Below are 17,476 nucleotides of genomic sequence, written 5' to 3' on the forward strand. Positions count from 1 at the left end.
GGTGGGGCAAGAAAGCCTGGCAGACCAGGTGAACCGCTCTGAGCTCCGTGACATTGATATGAAGGGCTAGGTTATGTTGAAACCAATGGTCCTGGTTGCTGAGCTCACCCAAGTAGGCTCCCCAGCCCAGATCCGATGCGTCTGAAAACAGGGTAAGTGACGGGGAACTCCTTGCAACACTGACTTGGGATCCAGCCACCAGTCCAGGGATGAAAGGATGACATTCAGCACTGTAATCACTCGGTTAAGGGTGTGCCTGCTGGGGACTTAGAGCGAGGCTCGCCATGCTTGCAGAGACTGTAGATGAATGATCACATACATGCATGTGGCCATTTGGCCCATCAGCTGTAGGCAGGCATGGGCCGTGGTGAGCAAGTGGCTCATCATGTGGGAGATCAGGTCTGACATGGCCCGAAAACGCACTTCCAGAAGGAAGACCCTGGCCGGTGTGGAGTCAAGAACCACTCCAATAAACTCTGTATGTTGAACTGGTGTTAACATGGACTTTTCTGTGTTTATCAACAGGCCGAGGTCATGGCAGGTGAAACGCACCAGCTCGGGGCTCCTTTGCACCTGCCCTGGAGACCTGATCTTGAGGGGCCAGTCCTCGAAATATAGGAAAATCTGAACCCCTTGACATCTCAGGTAAGCTGCCACTGGCACCACACACTTCGTGAATACCCTGGGTGCCGAGGACAGGCCAAAGAGTAGCACTGTGAACTGGAAATGGCACCTGGCCACTATAAAACACAGAAAATATCTGTGACCCAGGAATATGGAAACATGAAAGTAAGTGTCCTTTAAGTTGAGAGCGGCGTAACAAGGAGGGGATGATGGAGGCCAGGGAGACCATGCGGAACTTCAACTTCTTGAGGTGACACAGGTCCAGGATGGGTCTTAGGCCGCCCTTTTGCCTTCAGGATTAGGAAGTAGTGGGAGTAGAATGTTCTTCCTTCCATGTCCTGAGGAATCTCCTCCACAGCCCCCAGGCACAAGAGCTTTTCCTGAGTGAGGAGTTGCTTGTGAGAGCGTCCCTGAAGAGGGATGGGGAAGAGCATGGGTGGGGGGGGGCCTGTACATTGCAGGGTATAGCCCCAAGATATTATATCCAGGATCCAGTGGTCTGAAATTACCTACAACAAGCCAAATGGTAGGGGAGGAGATGGTCAATGAAGAGATGGGGGGGATCCAGGTAGCTGACTGAGGCATCGCTCTTGAGTGCACCCTCAAAATTAGCACTTTTGGCCCCCTACTTGTTTGGCGGGCCCAGGTTATGCAAGTGAGCAGGAGGAAAAAGGGCACTGACGGCTAAAACTAGTGTCCCTTTTTCTTGCAGAGCCCTGATGGGGCTGCCAGGATCTTGGCAGCGGAGGTGGCCGGAATGGCTTATGAGCAGACAGCAGCGTGTGCATGCCCAACAAGCAAAGGGTGGCTCTAGTGTCCTTCAACCCATGCAGCCTGGCATCAGTCTGCTTGGAGAAGAGACCAACCCTGTGGAAAGGAAGGTCCTGAATCGAGGTCTGCATCTCCTGGGAGAGGCCATCTGTTTGGAGCCAGGAGCTGCGCCGCATAACCACTGCCAACACAACTACCCGATCCGCTGAGTCTGCCACATCCCATGCCATTTGCAGGGAGCATCTGGCCACCACTGTGCCCTCCAACACCAGGGTGCCAAACTCCTGGACCAAACCCTGCAGGAGGGATTCTTGGAACTTTCTGAGACCATCCCAGAGATTAAAGTTATATCTGCCCAACAGGGCTTGATGATTTGCCACCCAAAATTGTAAGCTGGCAATTGAATAAATTTTTCTCCCAAAGAGATCAAGACTTTTGGCCTCTTTGTTCTTGTGAGTCGAGGCGGTATGACTGTGCTTGTCCTTCTCATTGGCCACAGACACAACCAACGAGCTGGGGGTGGGTGGGTATAAAGGTATTCAAACCCTTTGGCTGGAACAAAGTACTTTTTTTCGGCCTTTTTGGAGATGGGAGGAATGGAAGAGGGAGTTTGTCATAGGGCCATGGTGATCTTAAGAACCTCTTCATGCATGGGTAGGGTGATGCGGGTATGTGTAGAGGCTGAGAGGACATTGAAGAGAGCGTTCTCTTGCTCCGCTACTTCTTGCACCTCCAGCTCCAAATTCTCGGCTACACACCGAAGTAGTGCCAATGTTCCTTGAAATCATCTGGCGGGCTAGCTCTTGAAGGTCCTGTGACTGCCTCGTGCAGGGCTGATGAGGAAGACTGGACCACTGGGAGAGGTCCCAGGGTTTCAACTACTGCTGGAGAGGGAGGCTTAGGGGTGGGCACAGGCTCTTCCACTGTGACCTCTGAATGGGCCCCCGGCACTGAGCCTGGTGCCATCGGTGCTGCCAACTAGAGTTCTGACATGGCAAACAAAGAGTACTGCAAAGGGGGGATTGTTATGACTAGTATGTCCCACACGTTCCAATAAGGCCACTGTGCTGGCCACGGGCCGTGCCGCCACTGCGGTGCCACAGATGATGGTGTGGGTTCCAGTGCCCAATTCTGCCAGTGGGGCCTAGGCGATGGGCTAAACTTGCCCTCCATGCCAGAGGAATCACTTTCCTGCGACCAGGGAAGGGCCCCGTCCATGCCTGTGTTTGTTTACTGCTCATGGCTACCGGCGACCAATGACCAGACGAGGGAGACTGGTGTTGGTACCAGGGAGATTGGTACCGGTGACAGGGAGACCGGTGCCGAGACGGGGAACGCTCCCAGTATGCCAACGATCGGGATTGACATTGAGAAGACAACTGATGGGAGGATGACTGGTGCCGGGAATAGTATGGGAAGTATTGACCTCATACAGATGAGTGACACCGAGGGAAACTGGATGTTAGCCTGAGTGACCGATGGCAAGTCTCAGAGCCTTGAGTCTTGGATCCTTGGCACGGCGAACAGGAACATTGCCTCCTCTCCGTTGACCAGCAGTATTCCCCTGCCCCTTGAAGGGTCTTGGCGGCTGGCTTGCCTTCTTGGGGAGCCTTAGCCGAGTCCTGATTGGCACCAGAGTCATCATCAGAGCAGGTGGAGTCCTGTGCTTTTTCTGCGCCTGGGAGGATGACAGTGCAGGCAGGGGCATGGGTCCAATACCACTCCCAGGAATTGGTGACGGACCTTTGAGAGGTCTGGGGGGCTCCAACTGGGGAGGCTTGAGGACGTGGCTCTGGAGTAGCCTGGCGGCTAGGCCTGGGTCCCTTGGCCCTTTTTGCTTGGAGCCAGGGAGCTGCACTTTTTTGTTTTCTTTTTCGGCACCAGCAATGACGCTCAGTGCTGCGAGGAAACAGGTGCTGGCGGTGCACTGTGCATGGAGGCCAAGGCACTTGGTTGGACCTGTCATGATGGCTCAGAATCCAGGCGAAGGGCAGACTGCAGCAGGAGGGCCCTGAGACGAATATTCCATTCCTTTTGGGTTCGAGGCCAAAAGTGCTTATAGATCTGATACTGATCCTTAATGTGCGACTCCCCCAAGCACTTAAGACAGCTGCTATGGGGGTCGCTAACAGGGATAGGCCTGTTGCAATCTGAGCAGGGCTTAAACCTGGGAGACTGGGGCAAAGTCCCCACAGGGACCCTAACTAACTACACTTAACAACAACTTAACTAACACTAAACACAAACTATTTACAAAAGGCCCTAAGCTATGAAGTTTTTAGGAGAAAAAAAAAACACTAGCACTTGCTAAGCAAAGGAAGGCGTGCTGACCAACCACCACTGGTGTTAAGAAGGAACTGAGAGGACGTAGGGCCGGAAATGCCTGATAGACCACCGCATGAATGTCGTACTCCAAAGAGCGCCACAGCCAGCCCTACCGATACCACTAAGGCAAAAATCTCTGACGACAGCACAGGTCAGAGCACACACACCTAGAATGGAATTGACATGAGTAATCACTCGAAGAGGAACTACGAACTATCTGAGGTAAGAGAGGGCCCTGCTGATCGCTCAGACACAAGCCAAATGTGGGAGAAAAGGAACTGGGGAACTGTTGGCTGTGCACTGCTATGTAACCGCTTGGAGCGGTGCATGTGTGGCCCAACCGGGTACTGCTACCACAAATCTCTGATTACAAGCACAGGGCATCAAGACACCTTAAGTGCAGCACCCACAGGGACACTCCTCAAAGACAAATCTCTTCTTCTCCGTAACTCTCTGCATTTGTGCATATAACTGTTTTGTGTACTAGTACCCACTTGTGCATTAGATAGTAAGATCTTTGGAGCAAGGATTTTGTTTTGATTCTCCATTCTCTGCTGCTCTAGCTCTTTGTGGTACTGTGCTTTAAACATTATATGAAATCTATTTTAGAATTTTGGCATTCAGATTTTGATTACTTTTTTTTTTTTTTTTTTTTTTTTACTATAACTCACTATGCTTCTTTTCCTAATCCTTCATATTTTAGTGTTACCCCTTTCTGATTTTAATGTGCATTCCTACTTGCCTTTGGTTGGTTCCCCTCATGCCCCTTTTCCATCCTTTCCATGGGCAATGTTCTCTCCCTCCTTCCTCAAGTTTTCTCCTTCCTCATTCCCATGATTACTTCATCCCTTCCAATCCTCCTTAACTTCTAGATTCTCCCCAGCAATTTCCTCCATTTCTCTCTCCTCTCATCCCTCTCAGGTTTCCCCAACAATAGCTTGGTCCTCCATCAACACAACCCGAACATTGCCAACACACATTCTCTCCCCCACTGATCTCCCAACCATGGAATGGAACTCAGCAGCTCCAGCCATTTATGGGCCCCGGGGAACAGCACCAAATGGTGTCTGATCTGCAGTCCCTTTGTAGGGTTTAGGGGATTTCTCTCCCCTAACTGGATGGTGAACATGACAATAAAGCTGCATGGATCTTTGTTGCATTCTCAGAGCAGGGGAAGGACCCATGGATGTCAGGGGCTCTTGTTTCCAAACACAGACTTCCCTACCCAAAGCAGTGAAGAGCTGTGCTTTGGCCTCTATCTTCAGGTGCAGAGAGAGGCAGGTCCAGGTAAACCATGGGTTTGGTGATAGGGCTCATGACAGGCACTCAGAATAGGGAATGGTAGCTAGCAAGGGGAACTCTTTCATTCTCTAGTCCGAGACATCATGCTGCATATGCTGTGATTAGCAAGAGGAGGATGGAGGGCGCAGAATATATACACCGGTCAGAGGGAGCAGGCCAGTGCTGGGGCACATGTTTGAGACCAAAGCATGAGAACATCCCGCAATACAAACTCTTAGTTGCCCAGCAGCCTAGTACAGGCTCTGTTTTTGCAGTATACACATCAGTGCTTCTCCTGTCTTTGCTTCCACAGGAATGGAATTTTACAGAATACCAGACTGGAGAACAAACACTCAAAATAATATATACATTGCACAGTGCATACATATACACAAACTTCATATGCACTCCTCACCATCACCAAAGCAACTAGCATGAAAAAGATCGGAGTGTGCTCAAGAGTGTGACAAAGTGAGCTGCAGCTCACGAAAGCGTATGCTCATATAAATTTGTTAGTCTCTCGTGCCACAAGTACTCCTTTTCTTTTTGCGAATATAGACTAACATGGCTGCTACTCTGAAACCTGCCACTACATAGTTTCCATACAGCAGTTGAGGGTTATGATTAATTCTGCACCTAACTGTATTTTTCCAGTTACAACCCAACAACATACATCTTTTCCCCACCCCCTCACCTGCATCTTCAGAGAAGGGGCTGAGCTGCGTGTAGCCACAATGGTTCCTCTTGTCTTTACTGAAGATGCTGTCTATGTTCAGTGATTCCCTTTTGGGTCTCCAGGTTGGACGGTACTTGCTAGATGAACTGGATTTGGATTCACTGCTGGTACTCTCCATTTCCCAGTCGCGAGAATGCACAGGCAAGTTCCTGGGGCGACGTATCTTTGACTGACCCGCTACACTCCCTCCACAAGGAGAGCCTTGGTTGGTCTGGGCTGGTCGGTTGTGGATTATATTGCTGACTGTCTCTTTAAACTCTCTAAGTCTGCTGGTGCTGCTGGATGGCTTAGGGGTAGTTCTGGGGGCTTGTTTCTCCTTCAATGTTTCCCCTGCAGTATACAAAGGAGAAGGCAGGAAGAATAAAAATAACTTCATTTTAAATTGGTAGCACTATTCACAGCATCTTTCTGAAGCCATACACAGGAAAATTAGCAAAGGCAAGACAGACCAAAAACACAGAAAGGGAGACACACAGCAAGGGAGGTGCACATACACACAAAAAAAAAAATCACAAAAACACGTACAGAGAGAGTGATGAAGTAATTAAAACAATGCCTCTTGCCTTCACTATGGTATCCTGATGACTGTATCTCATCCCCTTTTCGCCGAGACCGGCTAGAACTCCTCTTGCGGTCAGTCAGTGAGCTCTTTTTGGAAATATGCCTCTGATTACATTCACTGTCAGTCAAGTGTCCTGAAAGAATAAGAGAACACAGTTTAGATGGCAAGAGTCTTTGGATTGGTTGTTCAACAATCTAAGAATAGTAGGCCCTTCTCACTCTTCCTGAACTGCACAGACACTCCAATGCTAACTGGCAGCTTCTAGTAAGCAAAGTCATTTGCTTTAAATAATTTGTATCTAAAGGTTTTTAAAAATAGTCACAAAAGAGCCACAAAGCAACTCCAGGGACTGTGTTAAATGAGATAGATCATCCACAAGATGGGAAGCAGTTGGTTGTGCCTTGCCTCATAATGCTCCAGGGACACCATTATCTTGCAATACCAACACTCCAGCAGCTCTCGTACTCTTAAACAAACACAGCTCTTAAACAAACATGGCTAGTTTGATTTCATTCTCCTCACAAATTCTCTTTTGCTCACTACACACAAATCTTTTCTTTGCATCAACTGAGTCAGAAAATATTTGTTCACAATATAGCACAGATTTTCTCTGTAAGGATTTGCCCTTTGGTAAGAGTGCCTCATCCTCAGACCAATTTACTACCAAGCTAATGATCACAATAATTTTTTAAATTAAGTTCGAAATCCCTTAAAGTGAGATTACCAATAATGGTTACAAGTGTGTAAGCACTCAGCTTTGTGGTTCCTACAAGTCTAAGACCCCAAATCTGCAAACACATGCATGTGTGTGACTTTACTCACATGAGCAGTCCCATTCCAAATCAGGACTGCTCCCAAGCAGAGGGGCAGGACAAAGATGAAGTTTGGGAAGGAGATCCAGCCTTTCCACCATCAACTTCAATCTGGCATAGGTGTAGTGAATGAAAATTCCAATTCCCTGACAACTGTTCAATGGCCTTTGTGGGAGGAGCTGATGGTGCCAATCCAATTCCTCTCCAGAGAACCCATGTCGCAGATCTTGCCATTACAATTAGCTTTTTGAATTCATCTTTTAAAATAAATAATATCAAAATTCAAAAAAACATATTAAAGCAAAAGGAGAATTTGCTTTTTAGGTAGAGGTGCTACATCAACAAATAAAGATGTGACAGTATGCATGCAAGGGCAACCCACTCAAACAGAGGCTAATGAGATTGAAACATCCTGTGTTTCAATTTGTCTGCAAAGCCAAGGAAGAGAGTGTGATTTTGAAATCGGTACTCTTTAGAAAGAGGCAATACATATGGAAGTGGGGAAAATAAGGAAAGAACAAGAGAGGTGTCCGGAGGGAAGATTCGGGGGGAGTGGTAGGTAAATTAGGTGCCTGAGCAGGAAAGTGCCTGAGCAGGAAAGATGTCATGAAGTGGGTTTGGGGGAACTCATTCTTTCACAACATGAGCTTTGGATGACAGCAGGCACATAATGGTATTCTGTCAGTCTGTAAAGACATAAGATATCTTGTAGCAGTTACCATGGTGATAAAGGGAAGCCATATTGCATTCAGAGTGCACAATTTCTTTAGCTAGCTTTAAAAAAAATTTCTTCCATTCTGATAACAATGGTATCATGATAGCAATAGGGCATTTCCAGTGTTGTCACAGCAGCTATTTGAAGAGTACCCCTGCTGCTAGAGTTCGGTCTCTTAGACATGGCAAGAATATATAATATTATCTAGTCCTAAAACGCACAATTAGCCACTGTGGATTGGGAGATTGACAGCTTTACCAATACGCTCCTATATTTCCATCCATAAATTGGACAAGATCACAGTATGGACAGTATGTGCCATAGTCTCAGCAGAGGTGCCAAGTACTAAATGAGCATGGAGCCTGAATTACCTTGTCCCCCTAATCATGGTCCTTCCAGACCAGGGACTAAGTCCACTAGTGAGGCAGCCTGGCGAAAGTTTGCAGTATCTGCATGCACGCTGTACCTGGGCTGTGAATTTCAATCTCCAGAGCTGTCAATCTAGCACCTTTCATTAATTTTGCTGAATTCACTAAATTAACAAAACAGGATTTTTCCCAAGCACTCAACAAACACATGCAAAATCTGCCCCTTGAAGTGTATTTTTACATACTAGATGCCTCACATTCAAGCAATCATATGGATTAATAGGCAAACAGTCATGTCCATGAAAATTATCTTTACAGCCACAAAGGCTGGGAGCATGGGGTTAGAGAAGGGAACCAAACCAGACCACTTGAGACAGATCCCAATGTGATCTTAGGAGTTTGAGCAGAGAAGTTAGAATTCACGAATTATTTAGCTCGACAGCACTGGCTGCCAGAAGTGGCAGAGGGCTAGCTCAAACACTCAGTGAGCCCCACCCATCCCCATCCTGACGTACCCAGGTGTTTGAGGGCACATGGCCCCAATTGTCTTCCGTCCCAGGAGGGTGATGTGGAATGGGGTCCACAGAACTCTGGGGTGGAGAAGTGGGGGAAGTGGCCATTAATGAAGAATCCAGCTTTCTCCCAGACTGATTCAATAGCAGTCGCAGTTGACAGGAGTGATGGGATGGCTCCTTTACAGCCCCAGGAGTCAGCATTTGATGGCTGAGCTGTTGCGTGAGGCTGGGAGATTAACTTTTTTTGGGGAAGACTTGAGTAGGGAGGGAGGGAGGATGGAGAAGACAAAGGGGGATGACCAAGTAGGGATTAGCTAATAGGCAGGGACTGAATATAGCTGAAGACTAGATCAGGAGAGAGGAGACAGGTTTAAATTAGGCAGTAAGTGAGGGGTAAGAGCTGGAGGAAAAACATGGGATAAAGTTAGCATGAGAAGAAATAAAAGGAGAAAGTCACTACACAAATCATGAAATCAATAATATAAATGTTGAATTTTATCTGTTTGTGTATTTTCATTCCCTCTCCCACCCCTCACCTCTTCCGTCTACTTCGACTGTAACTGTTGCAAGGCAGGAGCTTTTCTAATTACGTCTGTGTCATTTTGGGATATAAATAATATCCCAGAATCTTACGTTAACTAGGCTTTTTATTGCTCTGAAGATCAATACAAGTTCTGGTTTTTCATCATTATCAAATTTTGCCCTACATTTCCCCTTCTATCCGTTTCTCTCTCATTTAGGACTACTGTGGCAGCCTTAGCTGCCAAACATTTAATCTGGAAATACAAAATATATCAACCATCCAGAGCCAAAGGCTTGGAGTGCCAGTTACTGAATGCATAGTGAGGAATCAAAGAGCACCAAAGAACACCTGTTTGAAATCTACTCTTTCACAAAGTCCAGTTCTTCATTGTGAGAAATACCTTCCCCAATTCTGGTCTGAACTTAAGTAAAGATTTGAACCACAGATGGATACATGTATGCTGTTACAAACAGGAGGGCAAGAACTTACTGAGTGAAATAGCACCAAAATGTGCTGCTTGGAGAAATTTTGGTGCAATAAGGAACTGTTCATTTAACAGGTATGCCCACTTTGTGAAACCTATTGGGTTTGGTGCACACAAAATTAGTTCCATTTACAGATATACTATTAACAGGTCACCCTTTGGGTATATGGAAAGTTCCGCTCTTTTTAACTAGTGTAGTCCTTTATTAGAAATTAATGTCAAAGCTCTGTGCTGCATTCAGGAACAGACTGGCCAGGTCGCAGGCTGGATGCTTTGTGACAAGCACAGGCCACAGCTGACAGGTTAGCTCTACACCTTGAGACCTCCACCCTATTAGATTTTCCCACCAGACCCTTCACCCAGCTTCCGCCGTAGTACAGATTCTCCTCCCACTCCAGATCCCCACCAACCTGCCTTCACTGTACAGGCAGACAGCTATCCTCTGACCTCTGTCCTCCCACAGTGCAGATGGATATCCAGCCTCACTGCTGTCCACTTTAAGCAGAAACTCCCTGATGACCACATACAGGTCCCAGTAGTGTGGGCTCCCTTCCCATATAGCCTCAGCTACTTGAATACAGGGACTTGCACATGCCACCACTGACAACGCTTTAAAATAGTGCTTTGTACAGCTGCACCATGCTACAGATTGAGGACCATAATTCACCAGATGCCAGCACTTCAAAGAACACCCCATGCCAGTATGCCCTGGGCTGTATTTAAACAGATATTGTTTAACTGAGCTCTACTGTAATCTCCAGATTCACAATGGCTACATGAGCACAAAAGTGTCTGCTACCTGTGTCCCTGCTGCTTTGCGAAGCTGTGTCATTCTCCACATTGTAGATGACTGTCCCCTGCGAGTCAGAAGAGAAGTGACTGACCACAGACTCATGGTGTGAGTGTTTATAGGGACAGCTGTCTGTAGAGGAGTCTGTCCTGGTGTCACTCGAGATGGAAGGCTCCCTCCCTAATGAAGGAAGTAAATGCAAATGTCAGCCTCTATTTGAGATATACAGATCAGGAGAGATTATGACAGAAAACAGAATGGAAGAAACTAGACAGAAGCAAAGAAACAGGTTTAGGAACAAAGGGATATGGAGAATCACCTACACAATATTCACAGATTCAAAGATGGTGGAATTAACTGGGTGAAGACTCATGTCATCTAGCCTAACCCCTTTTCATCTACAGGAGAGGTCAAAAAATACTTTCCATAAATATGACTATGATGAAAACTTCACCAATCTGTCAACAAATTAGTTAATTTCAAGATGATTTTGTTCTTTATTAACTAAAAAGCCTATTAGCATAATTGAACTGTGGAACTAATTGCCACAGGACTGCACTGAGGCCAAAAACTAAGTAAGATTCTAAGAGAATTGGAGATTTATATGGATAACAAGAATATCCAGAATTATAATAGTTAACGCTAAGAACTTTCTAAAGAGATATTAAATTTCATGCTTCAGGGTTTAAACCAATCTAACTATTAGAGAATAGGACACATCTGCCTAATGCAAGGTATCTTGCACCTTTCCTCTTAAGCACTGGGTGCTGGCTGCTGTTGGAGATAGGTTCCTGCACTAGATGGATCACAAGTTTGATCGAGCATGGCATTTCTCGTGTCCCTAAGTCCTTTAAAATACATAGACAGATTACTCTTTCTGTCCTTTTTTTCTCAGCCTGCAGGAAAAATACTTTGGATAGTTTACAGGGTGTTGTGTACGTACAACATACTCACCCACACATACACGGGCACATGTGATGAAATAAAAGAAAAGAAAAATTGAACACATGAGCTCTCTATTTAGTTTTGTAAGCATTACTTCCATGGCCATTTTGATTTCTTTTGGGAGCAAATCCAATAGTCTATGTAAAATTTCTGTGAAAGTTATCTTTTGGACCCTCAAGCCTCCCCCTGCTGGTTAAAAGTGTCATTATTCCTCTACAACGTGGTGGGAGATCATGGTCATGAAAGGAAAGGAGACCTTGGTCAGCTAGAGACCAATCCCATGGAATGCTTTGAGTATCAGGGTACGGAGCTTGAAAAGGACTCTGTATTAAAACAGAGAGCAAAGTATCACAGGGAAGCATTCATAGTGAGCTTTACAGAGAGATTTGTAACATTTTGTACCACCTCAAGCTTTCTCCAAAGAGCATGGCTTCAATCCTAATATGATGAAATACAATGATTAGCTTGAAGATCTGCTTCTGATAGGATATGGTGCAATCTTATGGCCAGTCACAGATGGACAGATTGATTTAATCAGAGGGAAGAAAAAACCCATTTTTAACTGATGTTGTAGAGGAGACAAGTTCTTTGAAGCATTCCTCTCTTTCTCCTAGCACCATATCAGCTTGTTTGGGTTCAGCTTTAGCCAGTGCCCTTCGTGCTTATTTCAGCTAGGTATTGATAAAGCTGGGAGATGTATTGTTGATATCTGACATAAAGGAGTTGCAGAGCTAGATGTCATCTACATTCTGCTGGCACCTCAACCCGTATTGTCTCACCAGCCCTCTCAACAGCTTCATATAGATATTGAATAATGTGAGGGAGAGGACCAAGCCTTGTGGGACTCAGCAGTGAGGATTTTGGAAATGGAAGAACAGGTTGCTTGTAATGACCTTCTGCATTTAGTTTGAAAGAAAACACCTGAAACATTTTAGGATGTTTCTATTCAGCTCTGAAGCTTCTTGGAAGCAGGTCAGGATACAATAGGATCAGATGCTGAAGAGAGATCCAACAGGATGAGTATTTATGTACTTCCCTTGGATGTCAACCCAGAACTACAAGAACAGTCTTTGTAGCATGTCCCGGCCTGAAACTTGCTAGAGATACTAGCACCTAACAGGTGGCATTGGAGACTCTTTTTTGCAAGGTGCTCAATTAGCTTGCTTAGAAACTGGAGACAACACACTAAGGGCTCATCTACACTGGCACTTTACAGCACTGCAACTTTCTCGCTCAAGGGTGTGAAAAAACATACCCCTGAGTGCTGCAAGTTTCAGCGCTGTAAAGTGCTAGTGTAGACAGTGCACCAGTGCTGGTAGCTATTCCCCTCGTAGAGGTAGTTTTTTTTTATAGCGCTGGGAGAGCTCTTTCCCAGCACGACTACACAGCCATGTTAAAGTGCTGCCGCTTTACTAACATTACTAGTAATGACAATCTGTTAGTAGAGGCCCCAGATGCTCTCTACATCTTCAGCAGGATGCACATGGACAGTTACACTGCAACAGGCTACTGCAGGGTAGATTCACACCCAGCTTGCTGTGGTCTAATTGTTGTGTAGACAGGCCCTAATGGTGTGTATGGGTTGAATTCCTGGGCGGAAGGTGACATTTTTCTGGTCCTGCTCTCAGACCGCAACCTATGAAGCCCTCCTAAATGCAGGTAAGCTTCTCTGTAAATATCCATGAATAGAATCAGCCTTCCTTGCAATACTGCCACAGTGTAAGCTCATGTACAGTGTATATCCACCACCACAATCTCTCTTCTTGATTGCTTTTAAAATGTGCCTCTCAAAACGTCTATACTCCTTCTTCCTTACAGGAAGCCTCATCTCACTTCAATCTGTTCAGTGGCCTAATTTATCCAGGTAATTAAAAATTAGCCTTCTCTTCGTGATCATTATTTCAAACATTGAGCAGACTCAGAACTCATCTCCGAAGGCATCTTACTTGACCGCATCCTTCCAATCCAAAGGAACACCACTGAAAGTGCTGTGTTTTCTCTCCCCAATCCATTAGTGTATCATATCAGTACCATAACGCTGGATAATAAACGATATTTAAGAGACAGTATTGTGTTGGATGCCTCATTTAAACCCCAAGAGATTCATGTTGGCAGTCACTCTCTTTATGCATTCTGTATGTTGTGTCAAAAGCATTGATCACCTTCTTTTATGTTTTGTGCATCTCTGCTCCTGTTTCTTTCCTGTTAAAAACGCAGGATAACTTTATGAATTCAATCATTAGATAAATCGGATACTGTGTCCACATTCTTGTGTCAGTATTTTCTCCTAGATATACTTAGAAAAGACAAATTTCCAGACATATTTAAAATGATAGAAACCTTGAATGTTTTATGATTAGGTGGGTTTTTTGTAATCATTTGGATTGAAGACTGTCTTTATACATTTAAAAAGTAAAATTACAGGCTCATCCTCTGGTTTGGCAATAGCATATTGTCTCTTGAAATTCTGGCTGTCACAATCTGGGAATGCTCCAAAGACAGTGAATTCTGCCCTAGATGGAGTAAAAGAGGATGGCTCATCGCATTACTTAACGGAAACCTTCCCCAGCTGACATTTGGTCTTAAAGAGAAGCCCTGAAAGCAAGTCCTTCACGCAGGAGAATGTACTTGAAATTTATGAAGCTGTAGTTTGGAAGGGAAGGTTTAAGAGTTAAAATACTGAGGGATCCTTCTCAGGACTCTACGTCAGCTTTGATCAGTGACAGAGACCTGGCTAGCAAAACAGCACCCAAAATGAAGTACAATTTTTTTTTTAATAGTTCAGCTGCAATGGAGATGGGCATAAAGCATGTACAGTTCAGATTGTTTACCTGAGTCCTCGCTATCATAGCAAGTCCTGCTATACTGCTGTAAATCCACCTGAGAGGGCAAGTCTTGAATCGACACTGGAGTTCCTCTCGGATCTGCATAAAGCAGCAGCAAAGGCTGATAATGACCCTTGATGCACTTGGTCACAACATCTTTCCACTTTGGACCAATCTGAGTTAAAAAAACAAGGAGAACAGGAACACTCCTTAGCTTTTCTTTTCACTTCTCTCAGGCAAACCAGGAGACTGGTTCTTAACCTCTTCATATGCTGCACTGTACAATCAAGTAACACTCCCTGCATATCTTCCTGCTCTCCCCAAAGATTCTTGATGCCCAAAGTGACAAGGGACAAGTGATAAGTGATCACAATAAAGCTGCACTAATTCTACCCAGAGTCCCACTCTACCTTCACATGCTGAAGCATTTCATGCTTGTTATAAACTCTGAAATGTAACTGAAAGTAAAGATGTTAATTAAAATTGACATTTCTGTGTCTTCTTCTGACAGCCACCATACTGCTGTCATAATTTGTGATACCAGTTGGACGGGAGCCCAGTGTCAGCAGAAACCGGAAACAGTTTATGCCTTGTTTTGATAATCAAGATATTTACTGTTTTATAGTTAAACAAAATTAACGTTTGCTAGAATATAGGCTTAAACTAATATTCTTTCCCATTCAGAGTTTAGTCATGCTAAGAAAAAAAACTTTTTACCACATGAAATTTCCCAACATTTCACTGACCAAAATCAGGGCACATTTTTAATGTTATAACTATGGTACCAATGATTATCAATTAATCTATCATAATTGACAAGATGCATTAAGTAAAAAAAAATAAAACACGCAAACCAGAGATTTCCAGCACTGGGATTAATTAAGATCACAGCTAACATTTGGTGGAGACTCATCCAGCATGCAAGATGTTAAACACTTGGCTGTATAATCATTTCTTCTTCTGAAAGGTCAGCATGCGGACCCTGGACTTCAGAAAAGCAGACTTTGACTCCCTCAGGGAACTGGTGGACAGGATCCCCTGGGAGAATAACATGAGGGGGAAAGAAGTCCAGGAGAGTTGGCTGTATTTTAAAGAATCCTTATTGAAGTTATAGAGACAAACCATCCTGATGTGTAGAAAGAATAGCAAATATGTCAGGCGACCAGCTTGGCTTAACAGTGAAATCCTTGCTGATCTTAAACACAAAAAAGAAGCTTACAAGAAGTGGAAGATAGGATAAATGACCAGGGAAGAGTATAAAGATATTGCTCGGGCATGCAGGAGTGAAATCAGGAAGGCCAAATCACACCTGGAGTTGCAGCTAGCAAGAGATGTTAACAGTAACAAGAAGGGTTTCTTAAGGTATGTTAGCAACAAGAAGAAAGTCAAGGAAAGCGTGGACCCCTTACTGAATGAGGGAGGCAACATAGTGACAGAGGATGTGGAAAAAGCTAATGTACTCAATGCGTTTTTTGCCTCTGTCTTCACGAACAAGGTCAGCTCCCAGACTACTGCACTGGGCAGCACAGCATGGAGAGGAGGTGACCAGCCCTCTGTGGAGAAAGAAGTGGTTCGGGACTATATAGAAAAGCTGGACAAGCACAAATCTATGGGGCCGGATGCGCTGCATCCGAGAGTGCTAAAGGAGTTGGCGGATGTGATTGCAGAGCCATTGGCCATTATCTTTGAAAACTCATGGCCATTGGGGGAAGTCCCGGACGACTGGAAAAAGGCTAATGTAGAGCCCATCTTTAAAAAAGGGAAGAAGGAGGATCCTGGGAACTACAGGCCAGTCAGCCTCACCTCAGTCCCTGGAAAAAGCATGGAACAGGTCCTCAAGGAATCAATTTTGAAGCACTTAGAGGAGAGGAAAGTGATCAGGAACAGTCAGCATGGATTCACCAAGGGCAAGTCATGCCTGACTAATCTAATTGCCTTCTACGATGAGAGAACTGGCTCTGTGGATGAGGGGAAAGCAGTGGACGTGTTGTTCCTTGACTTTAGCAAAGCTTTTGACAGGGTCTCCCCCACAGTATTCTTGCCAGCAAGTTAAAGAAGTATGGGCTGGATGAATGGTCTATAAGGTGGATAGAAAGTTGGCTAGATTTTCGGGCTCAACGGGTAGTGATCAATGGCTCCATGTCTAGTTGGCAGCTGGTATCAAGTGGAGTGCCCCAAGGGTCAGTCCTTGGGCCGGTTTTGTTCAATATCTTCATAAATGATCTGGAGGATGGTGTGGATTGCACCCTCAGCAAGTTTGCAGATGACACTAAACTGGGAGGAGTGGTAAATACGCTGGAGGGTGGGGATAGGATACAGAGGGCCCTAGACAAATTAGAGGATTGGGTCAAAAGAAATCTGATGAGGTTCAACAAGGACAAGTGCAGAGTCCTGCACTTAGGACGGAAGAATCCCATGTACCACTACAGACTAAGGACCAAATGGTTTGGCAGCAGTTCTGCAGAAAAGGACCTAGGGGTTACAGAGGATGAGAAGCTGGATACGAGTCAACAGTGTGCCATTGTTGCCAAGAAAGCCAATGGCATTTTGGGATGTATAAGTAGGGGCACTGCCAGCAGATCGAGGGACGTGATCGTTCCCCTCTAATCAACATTGGTGAGGCCTCATCTGGAGTACTGTGTCCAGTTTTGGGCCCCACACTACAAGAAGGATGTGGCTGGGATGATTTAGTTGGGGATTGGTCCTGCTTTGAGCAGGGGTTTGGACTAGATGACCTCCTGAGGTCCCTTCCAACCCTGATATTCTATGATTCTATGACTGTACTTTCTGTTTTGGTGAGCCGGACTTTAATTCTTGCTACCACTATTCATTTGAAAACACTTCTCTGTGTTTTAGTACAGGTTTCCAGAGATGCACAGAACATCTACTCCAACAGATCTACTCCTTACATAGGTATTCTGTTGCAGCACTGAATTATCCTTAGCAAGGTTTTACTGCAGAAGAACATGACCAAGAACAAGTGGACGACTTATATCTCTCCCTTAGAGACTGTGCTTGATGAGATTATGGAAGAAAGCTTTCCTTTGTTACTTTTGTGCCTTTGTGACAAGGGGAAATAGAAGGGGAGGGGCATGAGATGAAGCCCAACGAAATAATGAGATGTAGTAATCATGCACCAAGATCTCAGTGCTGATGGCTTTGGTGCCAAGCATTTCATCCTAGGTGCAGGAAGAAAAAAG

General features: G+C 45.2%; 1 protein-coding gene across 24 annotated transcripts in view; it reads right to left on the reverse strand.

The window, feature by feature from the left end:
* The window catches only part of USP54 (ubiquitin specific peptidase 54), a 250,097-nt gene that overhangs the window by 53,437 nt on the left and 179,184 nt on the right, over positions 1-17,476 (reverse strand). For 20 of the 24 annotated variants that reach the window (XM_043517996.1, XM_043517998.1, XM_043518007.1 and 17 more), the window contains 4 exons: positions 14,283-14,451; positions 10,516-10,686; positions 6,301-6,432; positions 5,696-6,067 (listed from right to left, as the gene is read on the reverse strand). In XM_043517996.1, coding sequence (XP_043373931.1) covers positions 5,696-6,067; positions 6,301-6,432; positions 10,516-10,686; positions 14,283-14,451 — 844 coding nt within the window. The remainder of the gene's footprint in view (positions 1-5,695; positions 6,068-6,300; positions 6,433-10,515; positions 10,687-14,282; positions 14,452-17,476) is intronic. The other 4 variants (XM_043518001.1, XM_043517999.1, XM_043518012.1 and 1 more) reach the window with 2 other exon arrangements.

The sequence above is a fragment of the Dermochelys coriacea genome, chromosome 7, assembly GCF_009764565.3.
Source record: "Dermochelys coriacea isolate rDerCor1 chromosome 7, rDerCor1.pri.v4, whole genome shotgun sequence".
Classification (NCBI taxonomy): Eukaryota; Metazoa; Chordata; order Testudines; family Dermochelyidae; genus Dermochelys; species Dermochelys coriacea.